This window comes from Vespula vulgaris, chromosome 3, assembly GCF_905475345.1.
Source record: "Vespula vulgaris chromosome 3, iyVesVulg1.1, whole genome shotgun sequence".
NCBI classification, from domain to species: Eukaryota; Metazoa; Arthropoda; class Insecta; order Hymenoptera; family Vespidae; genus Vespula; species Vespula vulgaris.
Window position 1 is genome coordinate 7101713 of NC_066588.1, and position 21531 is coordinate 7123243.

Sequence of the window (21531 nt, forward strand, 5' to 3'; positions counted from 1 at the left end):
ACGACTGATTGGTTGTAATTAATTAGTAGAAGAGCATCGAGTGACCACAAGTAAATTTCTTCGGAGATTTACTCGTGAATAATTTCTTATTTCTTTATATATTTCTTACTTAAGGATAGAATCTTCTTGTTTCATAATTATTTGCAACTTGAATATTGTAATGCATTTTTAAATATTTTTCTCTCGCGAAAATAGTAAAGAATTGGTATTAACGAGTTCTAATAAAGAATGAGATTTGTGATAGATATTCTCTGAATTACAAGTGAAATCACATGATTTCTTCTCTAATAATCGAAGTAATCGCTTATAAGAGTTAGAGTCCGAAGATTTTTCATTATAATTTCAAATAAAAATTAATTGAATATTGAATCAATTTTGTCGATAAATGGAGTCTGAAACATTTTACATTAATTATTAATTATTCTAGATTAATTATTCTAGTTCCTCTTGGGTGGAACTCTTGCCTATGGGCCCTTAAGAGGGTCCTTGGATGAGTCTCTTTTAATAGGGAAAAATCTAGCTCGATTTTGGTACTCTGGTTTTACTAGAGTGGAACGATATTCGATATGTTCATCTCTCGTTCTGAGTTATGTTATATTATTTTTACGTACATGCGTGTTCTGGCTTTCTTTTCTTCTGTTTCTCTTCTTCTCGTCTTCTCTTTCTTTTCTTTTCTCCTTCTCTTCTTTTTCTCCAGGCTGGATCAAGGAGTATTAGACTTATCTGCGATCGAGTAGTTGGTTGACAAGGTACATCGACGTAAGTCCATTGTATCTTCGAATGGCTGATTCATCATCAAATTTTACATATTGGAAATATGGATAGAATGAAAGTACTCGCGCGCGTGTCGGCGGACACAAGTATGGATATTCACCAGCACGATTAAAAGTCCAACGATAGACTTCGTTTTATTGCTTGAAATTTCGAATAGAAGATCGATCGTGTTAGAGAGCGATTTATGTAGCTGCCAATGTTGCGACAGTCCTGTTATCCATAAGCGACGACTGACACTCCTCCAAATAGCATTGGGAATTCGAAATTCCCGTGGGTCTCCAGATGCAGCAACTTCCACGTGGTGAGACCTGGGTCAGTATTACTTGCTATCTATCGAAATCTAATCTGATGCAAGTACTATTGGGCGAATGGCTGCGTATTTCAATGTATTTTCAAAATCCCTTTAATCTAACTCTAAACATTAAAATACTAATACTTTACATTGCTAATAATGATATAAATATATACGTGTATATATATGTGAGTGAAAATTTTTATTTTAAATTTTAATTTTTAAAAAGGGAGGTGAACTAGATCATGATATGAATAAAAATCTTTATTTTGTACAAAGATGTTTAAGTCTGTTAAAGTCGGTAAAATGGACGATTTTTAATTAAATATATATGTATATATACAGTATTACAATATTGTCATATAAAAATTCTTTTAGATTCTTTAATATTTAACATGCACAATATATCTAAATACAATACATACAAAAGCTATACATTTTCTATATCTGTTTCGTTCATAAGATCATTAAAGCCGAAACTACATTTTGTTATATTAAATTTTTTACTTTTTCTAGTAGTATCTTTTTTACATCTCCTCTGAATTCTTTCATATATTGGTACATAAGATTCTATATCATCAAATTCATCAGGAATATCGTTCATTATGTTTTTTGTGATTGATACATCACGATCACATTTGATAGAGTTACATTTTGTACTTCCCATATCTTTAACAAGATTCTGATTACTCGTTGAAACAACTACGCTATCTGAATCACTTTTAATTATGCTAGAAATTTCATTAACTCTATGCTCATCTTGAAAAGTATATCTATTACATATACTATCTATTACCCCGGTCATATTTAGATCAGCATCCTCATTTTCGCTCGTAAAATCTTCAGGAGAAAGCTCAAGAAACATCCTGTCTAATGTACTATCTAATTTTACCTTAACTTTTTCTAATTCTAATACTCTCCTCATTTGAGGCGGATATTTAACACCATCCTTTGAATATTTTACAAAATTCTGATCAACATTCTTGTCAATATTATCCTCGTTAGGATCACATCCTTGTTTAGATCTTTTCGGCGTTATACTCATTCTCTCAAATGATTCTTCTAATGATAAAGGTCGAGTTTTTAAAATAAAATCGTCGATCTTTCTATTATTTTGATCTTCGACAAGCTTTTTCTTAGTTTTTCTTTGAGGCTTTTTCACGTTACCTTCGTCAATGGTATTAATATTTCTATCTTTATTTAGTTTTCGTTTACTAGTGGTTTTTTTTTGTGGTTTCTTTTTATTCTTTTCCATTTCAAAAGATTCGACTAAGTCCGGATAACATTTCAAAACAACGACTTGTGGTTCGATAGTTACAAGCTCCTTATTTGTAATATCATCGTCGTTATTTTCCTTATCTGATATGTCATAACACATTTTTAACTTCTCTCTTATACCAGAAGTATCTGTCCATATGATTTCATAATTGGCGATAGATTTTATATTCCGTACTTTCTTTATCCTTTCAGGTATAAATAAATTATTTATCGAGAAATACATATCAGGAGAAATACTTGGAAGATAACGAAGCTGCCATCTTGTTGCTAAAGGAAAAATTTTTTCAAACGCATATTGTGGCTCCCAAGTTAAATATTTATCAACGAAATCCTAAAATAATTATTCATCATATATTTATGCACGTATCAGGAATTTCGTTTTTATACAACTTATATTATAACTTACAATATATTTATCTATTTGTGGCTGTTTCCATTCTAAATCTAATTTTGATGGTATAGAATGTTTTCGAATCAAAAATTCATCTAAGAGTTCCTGATCTGGAAAATCCTCTTTAAGACGAGCCTTTTTTCTAATTTGTATCTCGTTTAATATAAGTGTTCTTTCCTCTCTGTTAAGTATGATAATGTTTTTAGATTAGAGATGAATTATAATTAAAAGAATACAAAATGAAAGTCTTACTTATATGCATCTTTGCATTTAATAACAGTACCGCATTCCATGCAACCTGATTTTGTATGTTTATGTAATTTTCCTGTGTGACCACATGATGTACATACATTGGGATTTAATAAATCAGCCTCCATTTTTTCAAAACTTGTATCAGTACTCCAACTTTTTATTCTAAAAAATATTATGTTCTTTATCAAATGTTAATGTACCAATTGTAATTCAGAAATATAATATTTACCTTTCTAAAACACAAGAATCACTGACAGTTTTAAAAAATTTCAAAGCTGCCTCTTTCCCTACACCATTTACACCTTCGTTATAATCACATCCACATAATAAAGCAAGTGCTATCATTTTATTTCTTCCTAAATTTAGAGTATTTTCTATTTTTTCTATATTATACTCATCAACAGCTCCACCAGTACCAGATCTATTTCCTTGAGCACTTATACAAAAATTTCGATATACGACTTTTGCACCATATAAAAAACAATCACTATCTTGACTTATACAACCATCTACAAGCTAAAAAATAGAATATAATGAACAGTCTATTTTATAGAAATAAATTAGTTCCAAATCACTTACACCATCCTCATTTAAATAAGCACACATAGCTTCAGCTTCTCCTTCACTTTGCACGCATGCTATACCTATATATCTAAGTAGTTCTTTGCATTCGTTAAGAATTCTATTAAAATTAGTTCTTCCTCCTTTCCTAGCAATATTTCTTTCCTGAAATCCAGCTCGAATATTATTCCTCTTTTCAATAGTTTTGTGTTTTAATGTCGGTGCTTTCCCCTCTAATACAAATACCGGTATTATTCCTTGTGTAAGAAGAAATGCAGTACGAAAAAATAGATTCCTATAACAACGCAATTATATACTTAAGGAAATGCATCACATCGTAATAAACTTAATCTTATACATAATTGTTACAATAATATTTAAGTACAATATATACAAAATAAAATATCCCTATTATTTATAAATATTTAATGTAACATTAACAAGTAAGGTTATACATACCTAAGATACATTTTCGGTTGAACGTTATGATCAGTAACGCTTTGACTATCTACTACCCAACAACTCAAATCAATTGCTATAACTTTTCCTTGAAGTTCGAACAACGGTCTTCTCTCGCATAAAGGTGATAAAATATTCCAAAGATCCTTTACACCCATTTTGATAATTCGATTCAAAACTCATAAACATTTACGAAACATACGCAACTCCGCATAAACAATGACGTGACGCACCTAGCGGTAGTATCTCAAACTAAAATTAAAATTTTCACAATTCGGATTACTATTAATTATAAGTCCTACGTCATATCGTGTTATTGCGTAACTTATATTTACCAAGAAACTTAATTTATACAAGCATGGTTCGTAAAAAATGAAATTGATTAAAATTTTGACGTAAAGATTTCATTAATATCGACGGAGCACGATAAGATCGCGAAATGTACATTGACTTTCTACTTTTGTCACAGAGGTTCTCAAAGTCAGTTTTATAAGTTCACCTTCCCCCTCCATAGAAGAATCTTCACATTTATGTTCATTCGTGACGTGAACATGTGTTTGCGTATCGTGAACGTGCTCTCGCAATCTTACTGTAATCTTTGAATACGAGACGTGTTTGTACCGTTTAATAAAATATTGTAATGGCAGATTGGTTAATGGTTTGTGTAATGCATCTTTAATAAAAATAAAAACGTAATATGAGTGGAACATCGCGCAAAGTGAAAAATCCGTTGCTCTCAGCAGCTGGTATGGGATCGCCTTTTGAATACTATCCGGAAAATGCCCTACTTGTACCAGTTACACCTGCAACACCTGCCGTACTTCGAGACGGTAAGTTTATAATAGTAATGATATAAGTAAGCCTGGGTGGGGCTCGATTTAAAAAATTCAATATTGTTTAGGTGAATGTTTTCTCTGTATACGAGGGTATAGAAACAAAATAATACATCTAGATTTAACCTTGCTAATAACATTTTTTATACAAATCTTAGATACTATACTACCATTTCTTTTCCTTTCCTTTATCGTCGCATATGCGACATATATACAATATGGAATCCACGTTACACGGTCGATATGGCAGGTACCTAACCTCATTTTCTTATCTTTTACTATATATGGGAAATGAGCAGTGATTATAAGTGATATGAGAATTTAAAGAACTTAGTACTTCTTTATGTAAGATTTCTATTATTTTTATAGAAAATTATGTGTATCTTTAATCCGTAGGATTTTGTCGTATAAACATTTAGAATAGTGCGCTCATACAGAAGAGAAATTACTTGATATGATTATTACAATCCTCTCATTTGCATTAATTTAATTATTATATATAATGTAATATTTGTTGAATGTAATCCTATAATGTATTGTCATAATTTATCATCGTTTCTTTTCTATTAATTTGTTAATCGCAGAAGTTTATATTTTTATTTTTATTTCAAAGTCTCATTATATTTGTTTGTTAGAATTAATTCTGATTCTGATCCTTATTCCATTAATTATTTTTTAATTTTAGACTTATTGGCAGAAAATTTTATTCTTCAAATAAAAGTATTGTTTAAAAATGAGTTTCATAGAATCTAGTTTTTCATTTTTGAGATAATTACATGAAATGATTTAATTATAAAAGTCTAATTAATTAATTGGAGTCGCATTTTTCGCTTGACGAAAAACAATTTTGACTCTAGCGTTTGTCTATAAATAATTAGAAATTAGTATTATATAATGTAGAATTACGCAAGCTTCAATTAACAGTAGGAAATCAGAAGCTAGTTCTTTCTGCTCGCGCGGGTGTTCGTGAACCGTATCGTTGTGTGTAAGGCAAATCGTGACTCTTTCTTTTACGTACACAAAAAACTATAAGTACAATAATTAAAATTATTAATAAAAGAATTAACAATGCACCGACTGTAATAGCTGCTATCTCTCCTTCGGATAAATTGTCCCAAGCTGAAAAAAAAAGTTACTAGTAAAAAATAAAAATTAATAGAGGAAGAGAGTGAGAGAAAGAGAGAGAGAGAGAAAGAGAGCGCCATGAGATCTTTCATTTTATTACTTTGAAAATTTGAAAAAAAATTTATTATTCGTGAAAACATCGATAATATTTACTGGTTTAAAAAATTGGAGTTTACCTGTAACGTCTATGGTATACGTATTATAATTATTTTTTAAGTCCATTGCTGTAATTTTCGCCTGAGTTGAACAACAAGTAGCTGAATAATAAAAAGTTACAGGATTTCGAGTGCCACTTATGAAATCATTACGTGGATATACTTCGTTCGGAGATGATTTCACACTTTTGAGACCTAAATATTTGTAAGTTTTCAATTAAATATAGATAAATATAAATTAATTTTATTTTAACAAATCTTTGATTGAATTACCTACCGGATTCAGAATCTTGAATTCTGATATCGACGCTCCAACGAGATTTCGTGCATTTTTCCTTACTCAATTTTCCCGCGCAATTATTGTTGAACATGTATTCGATAGCAGGCTTTGTATCGTCGACGATCTAAGAAAATAAATCTAAGAAAATATACTTGATAGTTCGATCAAATTACTTTTATCCCAATATAATATAATTTTCATTGATACTTGACAGATTAAATTCGATATCAAAGACCTTACGTTTGGAATGTTGCTTTCAACATAGAGATAGACCGATTTCTCCATTATTTCTGAACCCTGCACGTATAATGTTAGAGTATTGATAACATCTTGACTAGTTCCTCTTGGTACTTCGATATCGACGAACACATGAACAGTTCGACCAGCAAAAATCCACGTGCTAGCATTGAATATTATACATATAGCATTTAATATCTACAGAAACATCTATTAGAAAACAAAATTATTACTACAAAATATTACTTACAAGATCGGTTGAATATTAAAAACTATCAGGGGTAAGCTTCGAACTTTGAAATCACATCTAATCGTTTGATAATGATTATTCGTTACATCAAAAACTATTCTATGAATCGTTCCTGGTCTCACGAAAAGATTGCTATTTTCGTTCAATTTTACGACTATCCTTCTCTTTTCTTCTTTTTCGTCATCAGCAAATCGTGCAAATTCATTTGAATGTTCTTGCTTGTTAACATTTTTCATCACATTTGAAAAGTTGACATTCGTCTGTTGCACGTCGTTATTTTCAAAAACGATCTTACTCGATCGATCATTGAACGATTTCAACCGAATCTTTTCACTTTCCTAAAAGAAATGATTTTTGGTATAAAGAGTATTTACGGGACCGAATATTATAAATAAATTAATATAATAATCATATCATCGTCGTACTTCAGTTTGAATCGATGATAACGGAGCATGCAAATTTTCCACGTGCCTTTCGACCTCGTTTCGTTTACCTCTAGTCTCTGAAAATTCTGACGATACATCGTCCAAGATGATTAGTCGACTAGCCTAAAATAACAAGTCATTAATTTTAATCTTAATTTTTGACGTTTAATTCTTTTTTTTTTCTTTCTTCATACCTCCGAAGTTTCATCGAAGACTTCGACATCGTCGAATTTGTTTTGAGTTTCTTCGTAACTCGCATTCGAGCCGATACGATACTTTGAATCTGTTGATGAAATTTACATGAAGTTGATAAAAGAAAAAGAAGTTTGAATCTCGTTTTCTCTTGACTAAAAAAAAAACTTAGAGAAGAAAAAAAGGCTAATAAATGTGTAAGAGAAAAAAGAGAGAGAAACATCGTGCGTCAGGTCCACGCTAGCAGCGGCCAAAGGGCAGCTCGCCGCATCGTCGTATTCGATTTCGCGTTGTTGCACAATATTCACCGTATCTCGCGAACTAGAAGCCAAAGCCTTGCCAGTTGTCAGTTGATTCTCGTTGTGTTACAAGGAAATTTAGTGCGATCTAGAACGCTAAATCTTTTATGTAAGTACATGTACATACATTCGTTGTGCTTACGCATCCGGTTCGAGCTATCGACTTCCGCGACATTTCGCTCGTAAATCGATTTATTGTGTCTTTTTATGTGTTTCCGTGTAACGAGATAAACTTATCAACGTTTAGTCAACATTGTCTTTTTCGTCGAGATCTTTCGTTTCTTTTTTTTTCTTTTTTATTTTCTTTCTTTTTTAATGACCCGCGATTAATCACAGTTTTCAATGCAATTATGTAAATATGTTGAAACAAAAGTAATTAAACACGGGACGAGTCTGAAACTTCCTAGATTATTTTAAAAATCAATTACTCTTTTTCGAGATTTTTTAGGCTAATTTTTTTTTCGGATCGTGATACGATATCGATCATTTTTTCTTTCTCATCAATGTCATATTTATAAATTATATACGAAGGTAATGAGAATGGTATCGAAGCTAATAAGATTATCCGACTAACGAAACGTGGACGAATCACCGATCTCGTAACTATATCGATTACACTCACATATGTACGCTCTTTCTCCCTCTTTCTCTGTTTCTTTTGAGTATTAAAGGAATACAATTTATTACAAATTCGTACCGGTATCATTATGACGTCTCATAAAGCTTCCATCTTCATCAAACTTGGAATCCTTTTTATCGATCTTTTTTTTAATTTTTTTCACGTAAAAAGAATATTTCAAAGCTCCCTCCCCAGTGAGTTTCAAGAGCCAACCACCCGGTGGAGCGTTAAGCGCCACGATTTCCACCTCGTTCGTGTCGTTTCTTCGTGCCAACGACAACGTTATTGGCACAGTATTATACCACTTGCTGTCTGTTATTAACAATAAAACGAATGAACGATCAAGTTAAAGATTATGATAGTGAATTCGTTCGAACTCCTTTCGATTTAAATTTTTATCGTCAGGATTTCGTTAAATCGTCCTCGAATTTTTTACGTAAGTAAAAAAAAAAAATCATGTTAGTCATACTTGATAGCACGAACAAGATTAAATAAAATTTCTTACGATTTGTTTATCGACGGGAATAATAGATAATGTAATGATAGTGTTGTTGTGTTGTTGTTGTTGTTCACGACGATGGTGTTGATGGTGACGTAGTCGTAGGGTGAATTGTGTGAAAGGAGATAAAGACACGTCGCTAGTCGATATCGTCTCTCAACTTTAGCGCAAGATTGCAGCACGAGGTTGACCACGAAAGTAGAAACCGTCGCGTGGTTTCGGCCAAGGCAATCATCGTATTCCATCGGCTTACATTTCGATGCAATTTTTTTTTTTCAACAGCTAACGAGACTATGATGCCAAAGCCATGAATGATGCCAAAAAAACGTGTTTTCCTTCAATTTTTCACTAATTATAACGACCAAATTTTCAAAATGCTTTTTTTCTTCTATATTTAATTTACTGTATTATTATTTGGTATAGTTAACTAAGAAGTCTTCAACAAATAATACAAATCTTAACATGCATGAAAACGTCCGGTTATTATTCATAGCTAGTGGCTATTTTTAGTTGTCTTGTAGGATTTTTTTATCTATATCCGTCCGATATCGTATGATGGTGTTTCGGTGAACAATACGAATTGGCACGGAAACCGAGTATAGTTTATTAAAATCACGAGTTTTCGTATTTTGAGAACGTCATCGGTTATTTTTGTGTTACGATGGAAACGGTTAAGTTAAGCTAGAACGTAACACGTGTTTTATAGATAAAACACATCTACCAGCTCGTGTATGTTCTTAAAACATATAAGTATATTTTTTCAAAACTTAAGATCATAATCAAAATAATGATTAATCTTACCAATTGGCATGTCAATACCAATGCAAGACAAATTTCCGTTCGCTACGATACGAATTCCGGCTATCGATTTATTTACATCGAATTTGATTTCCTCGTATCCACTGATGTTTATTTTTTGAATTAGTTCTTTCTAAAAATAAAATAAATATTGGAGAAACAATCATTTATTCATTGATTAATACGATCCATACTTACATCGTGCGTAAAATTCGCATCGTCGTTGTAGTTATCGATTATTACTCCGTTGAAAAGCCACTCTCGATAATTAGAAGTTCCGTTGTTCTCCACGTCGTTGCAGTAGAGGTCAAGGTGAATCTGAAAGAGTGCTCGAGGAGTTTACGAATGTTATTAAATCCTGTTCAGCCGACTGGAGTCACTTACCTTGCAATTCTTATCGAAAATCTTTATCTTTCTTTCAGCTTTGCTTATTTTGTTTACTTTTAGGAAATTTTCTACAATATTAAAAAAGAAATATTGAAGAAATTAACGATAACAATAAAAGCTCTTCGATTACTATTAAATCTATTCTTTTTTCTTTTTTTTTTCTTTTGCGATAACATACTTCAACGTATTAATTACGATGTTTTTATTCTAATGATACGTACAACGAAGCAATTTTTTTACATTTGCATAATATCTTATCGCACTTTCATTTTACGTAACTTGCACATACTATATATTGACGATGAAAGAAATGCATAATAATGAATATGTTTTCGACAGAACTAAAGCGCGTCATTCACGTTGTTGAATTCATTTCATAAGAATGAAAGAGTTGTTGTTTTGAAACATCATAATATCGACTATCATTGCAACGATAGTTCCGTCAATACGCATATTCATTGCTTTTAGAAATGATCTTTTATGTTCGTATATCGTTTGAATCATTGAAAATCTTACCCGTTGTTTGTTCTACAAATTTCGTGAATGTATCGGTGAAATTAATGCGCAGAAAAGGATCTTTTTCTTTCTTGACGTGAAACAGCTCGTTTGTCAAGCAATACCTTCGAAACGTATATATTATAAATACATTTTTTAACAAATTATATTCTTTACATATTTTCAATGTTTGTTATTTTGTATGAATGTTAAGTATGAATGTTATTGGAAATACCTGAAATTATGATTTTCTTCGAAAGATGATAATCTTGGTTGAATTACACAACCCACGTCCTTAAAAATACCAATAGTAATCCTGTTATCCCAAAAAGTTTCAATTTCGATATCCAATGGTTTTCGTTGATAAATTTCTTGAGGAACAATTTCTCTTTCGATTTCACCATTTTTTATCGGCACTTCCTTATCGATGACAATTATTTCTCTCACGTTTTCATTGGCACTATAATCGTGAAATAAAAAAAATGTTAATAAAATTGTATTAACGATCGGCGATTCCATTACGATGACTTCTCACTAACGAGTTGAACGAAAGACTCTTCGTAAAAATTGGACGACTTGCTTATAAAGTTTCACTTTTGTCCGTTTACAAAAGGGTAATACTTTTGCGATAAGGTACATATACGTAAAAGTAAATCTGGGCGTAGACGAGAGTATCATTGCACAATTATCCGTAGTTCTTCCTTCTTGTGTCCTCCGAATCGATGACGTCAAATTCGTATATTCGTATAGGTGCACGCAGGCAGGATTTATCTACGTCGATGAAACAATTCTTTCGTTTACGAGAGGATGATGTAGAAAAGGAAAGTGAAAAAGAAAAAAAAAAACTAGCCTATCTTTTGACAGAGCATTATCTTTTTCATTGGAGACTTACGTCCATTGTATCCTGTTCAATATTGACAATACGTGAATAACATATCCAAGAATCCAATCGTAGATGTATATTCAGGCTAGTACTAGTAAAAAAATATATCAATTCGCGATAAAAAGATGTCAAGAAGATTCTAACGAACATTAAAGAATTCTTTTGACAAGTTATGAGTTATATATGCGAATCGAAAGTAGATAAAACATATGAGAAATGAGTTTCGCCGAGCAAAGTGATGATCACTTGTATTTGGAACGCTTTTACTCTGAGGAAAGTTGATTAATGCTATAGTAAAATCTGACGTTCATTTTCTTTTTTGTTTCCTTTTTCTTTTTTTAGATACTGAGCTAGACAACTTCGTGGGACAGGAGTCTAGTCAGTCTCAGGACTCGTCGGTGAGTCGGACGGTTGCGAAGGACGAATCGGAACTAAAGAATTCTCTTAGTTCAGAGGAGTCAAAGGTATCGACGAATCAGCCAGCGAAACAAGGCTATTTCACCTCGATTCTCTCATCTCTACCAAATTTGTCCTTGTCTTCGACCAAATCTGATTCCTCGGGAAGTCGAGGGAGTCAAGGAACCGAAGTTGCTACTGGCAAACAAGATACAAATTCTTACGGTGTATCTCAAGGTCGCCATGGTTCATTACCGGAAACGTCGTCGTTCTTAGCGGCTAATCCTCACGATCCTTACGGTGCAAACCAATCAGGATCTGGTGAGGTTAATTTAGGAGTGACAACTTTTGTACCTCCTCCACAACCATCTCTTCCACCGACTGTACCGATCTCAACAGGCGGTAAGTTTTAAATTCGACATTTTTACTTACATTTTTTATTAATTTAAAAACATCTTTATAGACAAATCATTCGTACATTTATTTTAGGTCCAGTTTCTTATCGACTTGGCAACCAACGACGTTTAAAATACGCTCCACCTCCTGACTTAACATCGAACACTACGAAACAATATCCGAATCCATCTGTACCAGCTCTGCTCTCATCTTCAAACGTACCAGTACCATCAAGTATATTAAATCCAAATGCAGCGACGATTGAACAGCACGTTTCGAACAGTAGTCCTGCATCATCGCGAGCTTCTGTAATCTCTCCTACGGAACAGCCCGTAACACCGGAACAACTTTCACGAAGTACATCCCTTCATGGATCGTTTAGGTCCAGTCCTTCGGCGATAGGAGCTTTCTCCAATTCTAACGTGACTTCTCAAAATCAAAGTTCTTTCGGTGAAAGTTCGTTTACAACCGACCCACCCAGATATTCGGTTTCTTCGACGAGATTGATACCTCCACGAAATATAGATCCCGCCACACCTCAAAATACTCCGGCTAATACTTCCTCTTCTTTCGGTTTTTATATCAATCAGCCGGATTCATTTATGCAACCCGAATCAACATCTTATAGCGAGAAAGAACAAAAAGCCACGGATAATCGGTACGCGCATAATCAAGATATTCTTAAGTCAGGATCGACCAATCCAACTTTGAATGTTTCCAAAACAGAGTCGCTCGTATCTCCAGTAGTTAACACGTTCAAACCTATCTCAGTAGCTAAAGTGACTGAAAAATTACAACATTTCTTGGCTGAGCAAAACGAAGAATCACCATTCGGTGTTTCGTCGGAATTTTCTTGCGAAGTAACTAATATAACTTCACAAATTGGAAACGAGGTAAAGACTTCTCCCGATTTGCAAAGTATACTTCAACCTTCTAGCGAATCGAACGAGGAAGCGAATAAAATAAAATCGAACGACGAATTATCGAAGAACGATGCCGATTTATGCAAGAGCGATTCTTTATCCGATATACCTTTGAATCAAAACTCTTTCGATAACTTGAGTTCGTCTGAAAATACTCAAGATTTTAGAAAAATACAAAATATTACGTTGGACACACAAACTAGTAAATTAGATCTAACTCCTCAACAACAACTTAATCAAACGCAATCATTGTCTACTTTACCTTTGGATAATGTTCTCTTAGAGAAGACATCAGAATCAACGATAAATTTAAATCCTGAATCGATTCAAGAAGAATCCGGAACAAGTTCGAAACCCGTTGCTCCGTCTTTGAGTGCGTTTTTCGAACCAGTAGAAAATAAAACGAATACTTTGTTTCATTCTCAACAAAGTGATATCAGTACAAACTTTAATCAAGTTTCGACTATCGACCAATATAAGATACAAGAATACCCTACCTTTAATCAACAATCAACAAATACTGCATTAGTAGCTCCCCAAACAATTTGGAATCCTAATCAAAATCTCCAAATACAGAGTACCGATTCGGTACACAACGATCAAGTTCCACAACCTCCTCAATTTTATAATCCTGCACAGTTAATGGGCGAAGCTTACAAATATCAATATCCTGCAAGTATATATGTACCAACGACCGATTCTGTATTCAATAGTCAAACGCACGCATTTGTTGCTCAATCTTCGAAACCGGAAGAATCTCAAAACATCGTTCCCAATAACGATTTTATATATGCACAACGTTCGTATTCTATGGCGACAACTATACCGGAATCTACAGGTTCTGCTACTCTTAGTCCAATTCAATTATCAGCAAGTCCATTAAGTGGTCGTACGACACCAGACAGTATACCTCAGAATCTTCACAACTTGGTAAATTATTAATTTTTGTTATGAAAATTAAAAAAGGATTATTTTATCCGTGATAATAATTAATCGTATTGACTTTGTAGGCTTTTGGTATTCCAACCGGACGAATGCAGTACAGAGCGATATATCATCACTGGTTCTTTCGTAAGGAGGTGGAAAATAAAGTACTATGGCTTCCGTTTTCTATGCAGGATAGCTTGCGGCTGGAAGATGTACATAATTCTAGTGAAATCACTACCGAGACTACAGTAGCTACCGATGGTGGTCGTTATGACGTAGATATTCTCAGACGGCAAAGGTCTCCTGTTTACTGGACGGGACCTTCGACCGAAGTGAGAAGATGTTCTTGGTTCTACAAAGGAGCTTCAGAATCGAGATATGTTCCTTACGAGGAGAGTATAGCCGCGAAGCTTGAAGAAGAATATAAACATGCTTGTATCACGCTTTCTTGGAATCGGCGAATCGATTTAAATAATGGGGAATATATTATTTTCCATAGTGCAAACGTACAAGTGCATTACTTGCAAACAAATTCTCCAGAAACTAGTGCCTCTTGGTCTAATACCACTGTATGTATTTCTTAATTTTTTTTCTTTTTTTTTCTACACTACAATTTCGTACAAAAAACAATTAGTACGTTATACATTACACATTACTATATGTGCGTGTACGTGTCGCTTACACTCAAACATTCGTTTAAAGAAACATTTCTTTATAAGCTTCTGCAATATCATTATGTTCTTGTTTCTTTCCTCGTATTATTTCTTATGCACACAAAATCTTATTTTTATTATTCTTGTATTAGAGAATAACGCACGCATGGTTTTGTTTGAAGTATTTAATCGTAATTTCTGCAGGATTCAGAGGACGGATATTTGCAGGGTGGAGGTGCTAGACCACGAGTAATTAAAAGAGGTGTCGACGAGTTTAATATAGACGAAGGTGAACCGGAGAAAGTCGATCATCTTCTTTTCTTGGTTCATGGTATAGGAAGTGTTTGTGACTTGAAATTTAGAACCGTCGAAGAAGTTGGTTGGTATTAAACAACTAGTAAATTTGTTCAAATCGAATAATATAAATTCTACATCGACTTAATCTTTCATTCCAGTTGACGAGTTTCGAAGTATATCATTGCAATTAGTGCAATCACATTACCGCACTGCCAGCGAAAAAGGAGTTGTCAATAGAGTAGAAGTTTTACCAATTTCATGGCATACGACGTTACATTCTGATACGGGGATCGACAAAAAATTAAAGGCTATTACTTTGAACAGTATACCGAAGTTACGACATTTTACAAATGACACTTTGCTCGATATACTTTTCTACACTAGTCCGATATATTGTCAAACGATCATGCAAACGGTTGGAAACGAGTTGAATAGACTATATATATTATTCAAAGAAAGAAACCCAGACTTCAAAGGGAAAGTTTATTTGGGTGGTCATTCATTGGGTAGCTTGATAATGTTTGACCTATTATGTCATCAGAAACCTCTGGCGACAGAGGAGGTTGAAGAAGAAAAAGATGTCGAAGTTAACAATGAGAAGGGAATGGTAAATTTGCCGATGATATCGAATTAATGATTCGTTAAGTGTTTTAACGTCATTTATTTTTTTTGTTTCTTTTTTTCTTTTTTTATAGGAAAATGAAAATATAGGTACTATACAACCATTGCCAGCACCGATTTTAAAAAGGCGTCTCAGTAAAAAGATCAGTTATGTAATGGGCGCTGCTGGAACTGGACAACCTTATATAAATTATCCTCAATTAAATTTTAATCCGAGTGCCTTCTTTGCTTTTGGTAGTCCAATCGGTATGTTCGTAACTGTTCGAGGCATCGATACGCTTGGAGAAAAGTTCGTCTTACCCACTTGTCCAGCTTTCTTCAATATATTCCATCCATTTGACCCGGTTGCTTATAGAGTGGAGTCTCTCATTAATCCAGAAGCTCATAAATATCGGCCAATGTTAATACCACATCACAAAGGCAGGAAGAGAATGCATTTGGGTAGGTGACAATTAAATTTCTCCAAGTAAAAACTATAGTGCATGATGTATACTGTGAATCAAATCGAACTAACAGCAGGTTGTTGATTTTAGAATTGAAAGAGACAATGGCACGAGTAGGAGCTGATCTGAAACAAAAATTCATCGATTCCGTTAGGAATACGTGGAATTCCGTTTTTCAACTTGCACACTTTCATAAACCAGATAATAATACTCTCGAACGAGAGATCGATAAAGTCGTCGAGGAACAACTACAACAGGCACCGAGTGTGCAAGAACAGAATAACGATGATGGTGGCGCTGATATTAAAATGGGAAATTTAAACGGTGGCCGACGTATAGATTATGTTCTTCAAGAAGCACCGTTCGAATATATCAACGAATATATTTTTGCTTTAACGAGTCATGTTTGTTACTGGTTAGTGCAAAGATACGTCGACTTATTTTTTTGAATATCATTTCAAGAATATTTTTGATGATCATTGTCCTTATCGTTTTAGGGAATCTGAAGATACCATGTTAATGATATTAAAAGAAATTTATGGATCAATGGGTATACAAACTGATGCTCAACTTCCCCAACAAACTTTATCTATTGAAAGATCACCGCCATCTTTGTCCTCGTCAGCTTCCGGTTCTATTAAAAACGATTCAACGGTACCTATAATAGGCATAGATCCTACAGCACCTATTTCCAACAAATCCATTGGACCACCACCTACAACTGGTTTCATGAGGAAATCGTGATTAAGACCGAGTTATCATACTCCGATATAGTTTATTGAGAACCCAAACAGTAAAGTGTTTAAATGATGTTAGATAAACAAATTTGGGAATTGCGATATGTGGAATCGTTGTTGACGTATTCGTCACTGATAAAGAGTCTAGTATTGAAACATCGAAAGTGGTCATCAATGAAACGTCGTGCCGATAATCTAAGCGTGTTCTGAACATCGTCGCACTAATGTTATATTTTTAGAATCAAATTAGATAACATAATTTTATTATGCCTACGGGTTGTATATAAGATATCTCAACTATTAAAATTAAGCTTTCGCGTCGAGAAATTTTTAACGCATAGACGTCGAATTTGTGATTACAGAGAGAAAGAATACACGTGTATATACATTCGTATGACTGTCTGTATGTGTGTTTGAGAGAATATCTAAGAAAAGGTTTCCAACAAAAAAATCATAATGGGGTAAAAGATAAAACGTTGTTCTATATATAAATAAGATTCATAAATGTACATGTAGTTAATAACTAAGATAAACTTTTACAAAATTTCGAACTTGCGCTCTGCGGCTGGTTCAATTTTTATTGGACTTACCTCGTGTTCGCAATTAAGTCTTTTAATAAATTACTGTATTCTTTTATATAATTATCTTTCGTTATATGCTCTCCTTATATCAAAGTCGATAAGTAGACCAAGAATGTACATCTTTTATCGCATAATCCTACTCTCGATCGAATCGTCGAAGTGCTGTCAGGTTATTGTAGCGACTTTTAGTTACACCATATAAAAAAAAGAAACGAAGGTTTCGACACATGCACAGCTATCACGAAACGCTAATTAATTGCAGTACAAGCCTACAGGGCAGGAGGACTGTTTTGCATTTTGCGTGCAGATCCTCGTAAAACTACATGCCTGTCGGCTGAGGCGAATTTCCAGATGATTTATCGTCTCTCGCAGAACGAAGTTTTTCGCGATACCTCATGGCTGCTGCTACTTCTACGAGCCACCGAAAGGCAACATTTTCGCACATGCAACTTGACGTTGCTCGCATTGGTACGGCCTGTACGGTACACACACATACAAACACAGCTATTGTCACGAATCATCAGTACTTTTTACTCTCGACTCTAAGTTAAATTACTTTTTTTTTCTTTTCTTTTCTTTTTTTTTTGTTTTTTTTTTTTTTTTTTTTTTTTAAAATTTTCCTTCTTTGATAATTTTACAATTGCCGATTATAATTGCTTCGATAAATCGGCAATTGTAGTTTTATGTTGTAGTTAAATGAAATTAAAAAAAAATATTCGCGTAACTTCATGGAGTTATCGGAACGAAGAAATCAGAATTCAATGTCTAACTGCATATCGAGTTTAAAATATCCTCAGCGAAAGTGATACCAGTCGTGCGATGAATTATGAATACCATTTTCATACACATCCGCCTGTGTCAACAATGTTTCGTAGTGTAAAGCGGCTTGACGATGTACATACTATGCTTTGCATATGATGCACGGCCACGCTTCCCTTTTCACCGTGTGAGAATACTCAGGGAGTATCGCGAGACAGACGTTCATGCTATGGGGATAGCAATGGGAGAGAAAAGAAAGAAGAGAAAAAAAAAAGAATGAGGGTAGAAGGGGTGAGATTTTACAACGAGCCTCGGTAAGAGTGATTTACACCTTGGAAAAACTCTCTGACATTTACGATACCTACTCGCGAATTATTTATAGCGGCTGCCTGACGATGTGTAATCTACAAACTATACTTTTCTACTTCTTCCTCAGCTTTCTTTCTTTTCATAAGACTGACAACTTAACCTGACGATATCAGCATATTTTTATCGTCTTACAATTTGACATTTAGTCAATAAAATCCAACGGAATCTTTCCAAAGTTTCTTAATCTTTTTCCAATAAGTTACTCGTTAAATTTGAAATATATCACCCGGTATGCTCACTCTCTCGTCGGTGACTATTTTATACATCCTTGACATTAATATTTTGTCCGACCATTTTCATAGACGGAGCTCCAATTAATTTTAATTTTAAATCCGAAGTGTGAAGAAGATTTGTTTGGACATTTTTCATTGAGCATAATGAACGATCTAGTATACATTAGAAATTAAATATTCAGGCTAGAAAACGTTCGCCAAGTTTCGTCTAACTTCAACGTGAGCTACGCAAGCGCCAAGAGGAGCTTAGAAGCTTTTTGCTCTCTTCCTCCTCTTCCTCACTCTTCCTTCCCTCTCTCTCTCTTTCTCTCTCTCTCTCTCGCGCGCTCACTATTGAAAACTATTATGCACTTAAAGTCCTCTACGGCTCTAGGCAGAGTGCATAAAGGTGTATTTAAATAAAATTACTTTATGTGCGATTGGCAGAAAGCTTCGAGAGAGCTGCCATGGTTGCCAGTGCTTTGCGATGTTTTGACTACTCGTTACGGGCTCATCATGATGGACGAAATTCTACCAAAGACTCTGTGAGTAGTCTCATTGGTTTTCATCCGACTTTGAAAAGATCGGATCGGTACATGCATATGTATACACACATACACACACATATATATATGTAAATCATCTATACGATCATAGTCTCGTGAAGAGATCTAAGATGATTTCTTTTAAAGTAAACGAAAGAGAGAGAAAGCGATTTTGAAATATTACTCTCTCTTTTTTTCAAATTCGAGAATCGTCACTTTTGATAATGTCCAATGAAAGAAATGTTTCGATCATCTCTATTACCTTTTCATTGTCAAGAAAAGAATTATCGTTCATTTCAGTGTATAAAAAGTTTTACGAGCATTGAGGAAGTTTACGTTTAAGTCTGTTGACATTTACTACCATTCTATTCTTGCGTGCGTTGGTCCCGTTGTAACCATGGCACACGCATTATGTTATTGTTTTCCCTACTCTCTTCTTCTCTTCTCTTCTCACCACTTTTCACTATTCCCCTCGTAACTCCTCTCTCCATTACTAAAATCGAAAATCAGCATCAACTTCGAAAATTTATTACACGAAGCATTGTACCGATATATATATATATAAAGGTATATATATATATTTGTACAGCTTTTCAGAAATTTGAAGCTTTGCCTATTTCCGCTCTAATTCGCTAGTCACACATGTGGCTTTTTGGCACGCAGCAATACGTTACTATCTCTCTACATCTATCTATCACAACTCTCCATCTATATTTCAACACTCACGTTTTAATATGGATTCGAATAAACTTTGATTTTAACTAACTGAAATTATAATCACGTGTAGAAAAGACAAGCATCTTTGAAATGAAGATTTTTATTATATTTCGATATTTTATGGGATAAACCAACAAAGTAGGTATCGTCAATTTTGCATTCGTTTTCGTTTCCTCACTCTCATCTTATTAAAAATTGGCGATCTAATTCAAATTTCAAATTAATTTTACGTTTTTGGTTCATCTCTTTCTTTTCTTTATTCTATTTTTTTCTTTGAAAATTATTTACTTTTATATACGATAAAGCAAAAAACAGAACAATGTAAATCATTAATGATTCGTACACATATTTCGCTTTTTCTTTTTGTCTCATTGACTCAGATACGTCGGCAATCTGGATCACAGTGTCTCTGAGGATTTATTGTGCGCGTTGTTCTCGCAGATCGGTGTTGTCAGAGGCTGCAAAATCATCCGAGAGGTAAGAGAAAGATCTTTCTGATTTTTATCTCCAAACGTATATCCGGGTTGATTCTTAGTATCAATTTGGAACACGTTCGTTAATATTAAGGAATGCAATTTCAAGTTTAATAAACACTTATTTGCTTATTAAAGTATATTATCGAGATTCATTAGTAGGTTTGCAAAGCATAACAACGTGATAATAATGTGTCAAGTGTGTCATCACGAGAATTGAAATCATCTAGATATTATAAAATTTTTTACGTGACATATATTTATTATCGTTCAGATTTTATAAATCTAAGCAATATTTATATGAAGAGGGGAAAAATAAGGACAAAAAATAAAGACGATGTTTTCGAAAAACACGAACATAAGATAGAGAAAAAAAGCTAAGATATAGTGAAAAGAGACAGAGAAAAGAGATGGTTTGCGAGACAAAATTGCAAAAACATCGAAAAATTGTGATTCCTCTGTTTTTCTGCTCAATTTCTCCGACGATTTAGTTTTCGGTTTACTTTTCTCCTTGATTTCTCTCTCACGATTTGGTCCCTCGTACTTTTCTCTACTTCTTTTATTTTCTTGTCTTTCTCTCTCCTCTCTCTCTCTCTCTCTTTTTCTCTTTAGTTCGTTCACTCGTTCTTCCTTTCACTTCCTACCCCGAGCTCGTTATATATTATTTTTCCTTCCATACCGGTGGGTTTCATGCGCCACGACATACGCTCCCTTTCCACGTGCCACACTCTCGTGAGACGTAACACACTTGTACGTACATCGTTTCGAAGTTTCGTGCGCACGTCACGCGTATTTTCCTCCCTTCGTGCCTTTCGTCTCTTTCTCTCTTATTCTTTTACATTATATACATAGATGTATGTACTTTAGACGATCTCCAGAATTGTGGTACGTTCTAACGAGATATTTGTTTAATCAATCTTTTTCGATCGATTTGTTACTACGATTATGTTTCGATAAAAATTTTACTATTTCGTTATTATCGACTCTAGAAAAAAAAA

The 21531-nt window shown here is 33.8% G+C and overlaps 4 protein-coding genes across 11 annotated transcripts in view; 2 read left to right on the top strand and 2 right to left on the bottom strand.

The window, feature by feature from the left end:
- Positions 1-1363: 1363 nt before the first annotated feature.
- Positions 1364-4456, bottom strand: LOC127062456 (flap endonuclease GEN). The gene is made up of 7 exons (XM_050990717.1): positions 4343-4456; positions 4008-4259; positions 3567-3843; positions 3217-3503; positions 2988-3149; positions 2751-2916; positions 1364-2675 (listed from the first exon to the last, which is right to left on the bottom strand). Exons 2-7 carry the CDS (start codon positions 4163-4165, stop codon positions 1497-1499), a joined length of 2229 nt encoding a protein of 742 aa, XP_050846674.1. The 5' UTR covers positions 4166-4259; positions 4343-4456; the 3' UTR covers positions 1364-1496.
- Positions 4457-4548: 92 nt separating this feature from the next.
- On the top strand, positions 4549-17518 carry LOC127062454 (SEC23-interacting protein-like). Of its 3 annotated transcripts, none has more exons than XM_050990700.1 (9): positions 4549-4837; positions 11827-12282; positions 12370-14129; positions 14210-14695; positions 14984-15158; positions 15235-15683; positions 15772-16138; positions 16231-16555; positions 16638-17518. In XM_050990700.1, exons 1-9 carry the CDS (start codon positions 4705-4707, stop codon positions 16882-16884), a joined length of 4398 nt encoding a protein of 1465 aa, XP_050846657.1. In that variant the 5' UTR covers positions 4549-4704; the 3' UTR covers positions 16885-17518. The 3 variants fall into 3 exon arrangements, with proteins under 3 accessions (XP_050846657.1, XP_050846658.1, XP_050846660.1); XM_050990701.1 differs by having other exon boundaries at positions 15008-15158; XM_050990703.1 differs by lacking the exon at positions 4549-4837 and adding an exon at positions 8716-8858.
- On the bottom strand, positions 4883-11522 carry LOC127062457 (uncharacterized). Its single transcript, XM_050990718.1, has 13 exons — positions 10837-11522; positions 10623-10726; positions 10104-10174; positions 9918-10037; positions 9723-9852; positions 8501-8734; positions 7507-7595; positions 7313-7435; positions 6888-7225; positions 6641-6800; positions 6398-6524; positions 6142-6315; positions 4883-5959 (listed from the first exon to the last, which is right to left on the bottom strand). Exons 1-13 carry the CDS (start codon positions 11118-11120, stop codon positions 5772-5774), a joined length of 2142 nt encoding a protein of 713 aa, XP_050846675.1. The 5' UTR covers positions 11121-11522; the 3' UTR covers positions 4883-5771.
- A 567-nt stretch (positions 17519-18085) lies between the features above and the next one.
- Positions 18086-21531, top strand: part of LOC127062100 (uncharacterized) — an 85819-nt gene continuing 82373 nt past the window's right edge. For all 6 annotated transcript variants that reach the window (XR_007781066.1, XR_007781063.1, XR_007781065.1 and 3 more), the window contains exons 1-2: positions 18086-19343; positions 20441-20537. Coding sequence is in view for 2 of the 6 variants with exons in the window: in XM_050989747.1 (XP_050845704.1) it covers positions 19231-19343; positions 20441-20537 (210 nt within the window). In the remaining 4 variants the exon portion in view is untranslated. The remainder of the gene's footprint in view (positions 19344-20440; positions 20538-21531) is intronic.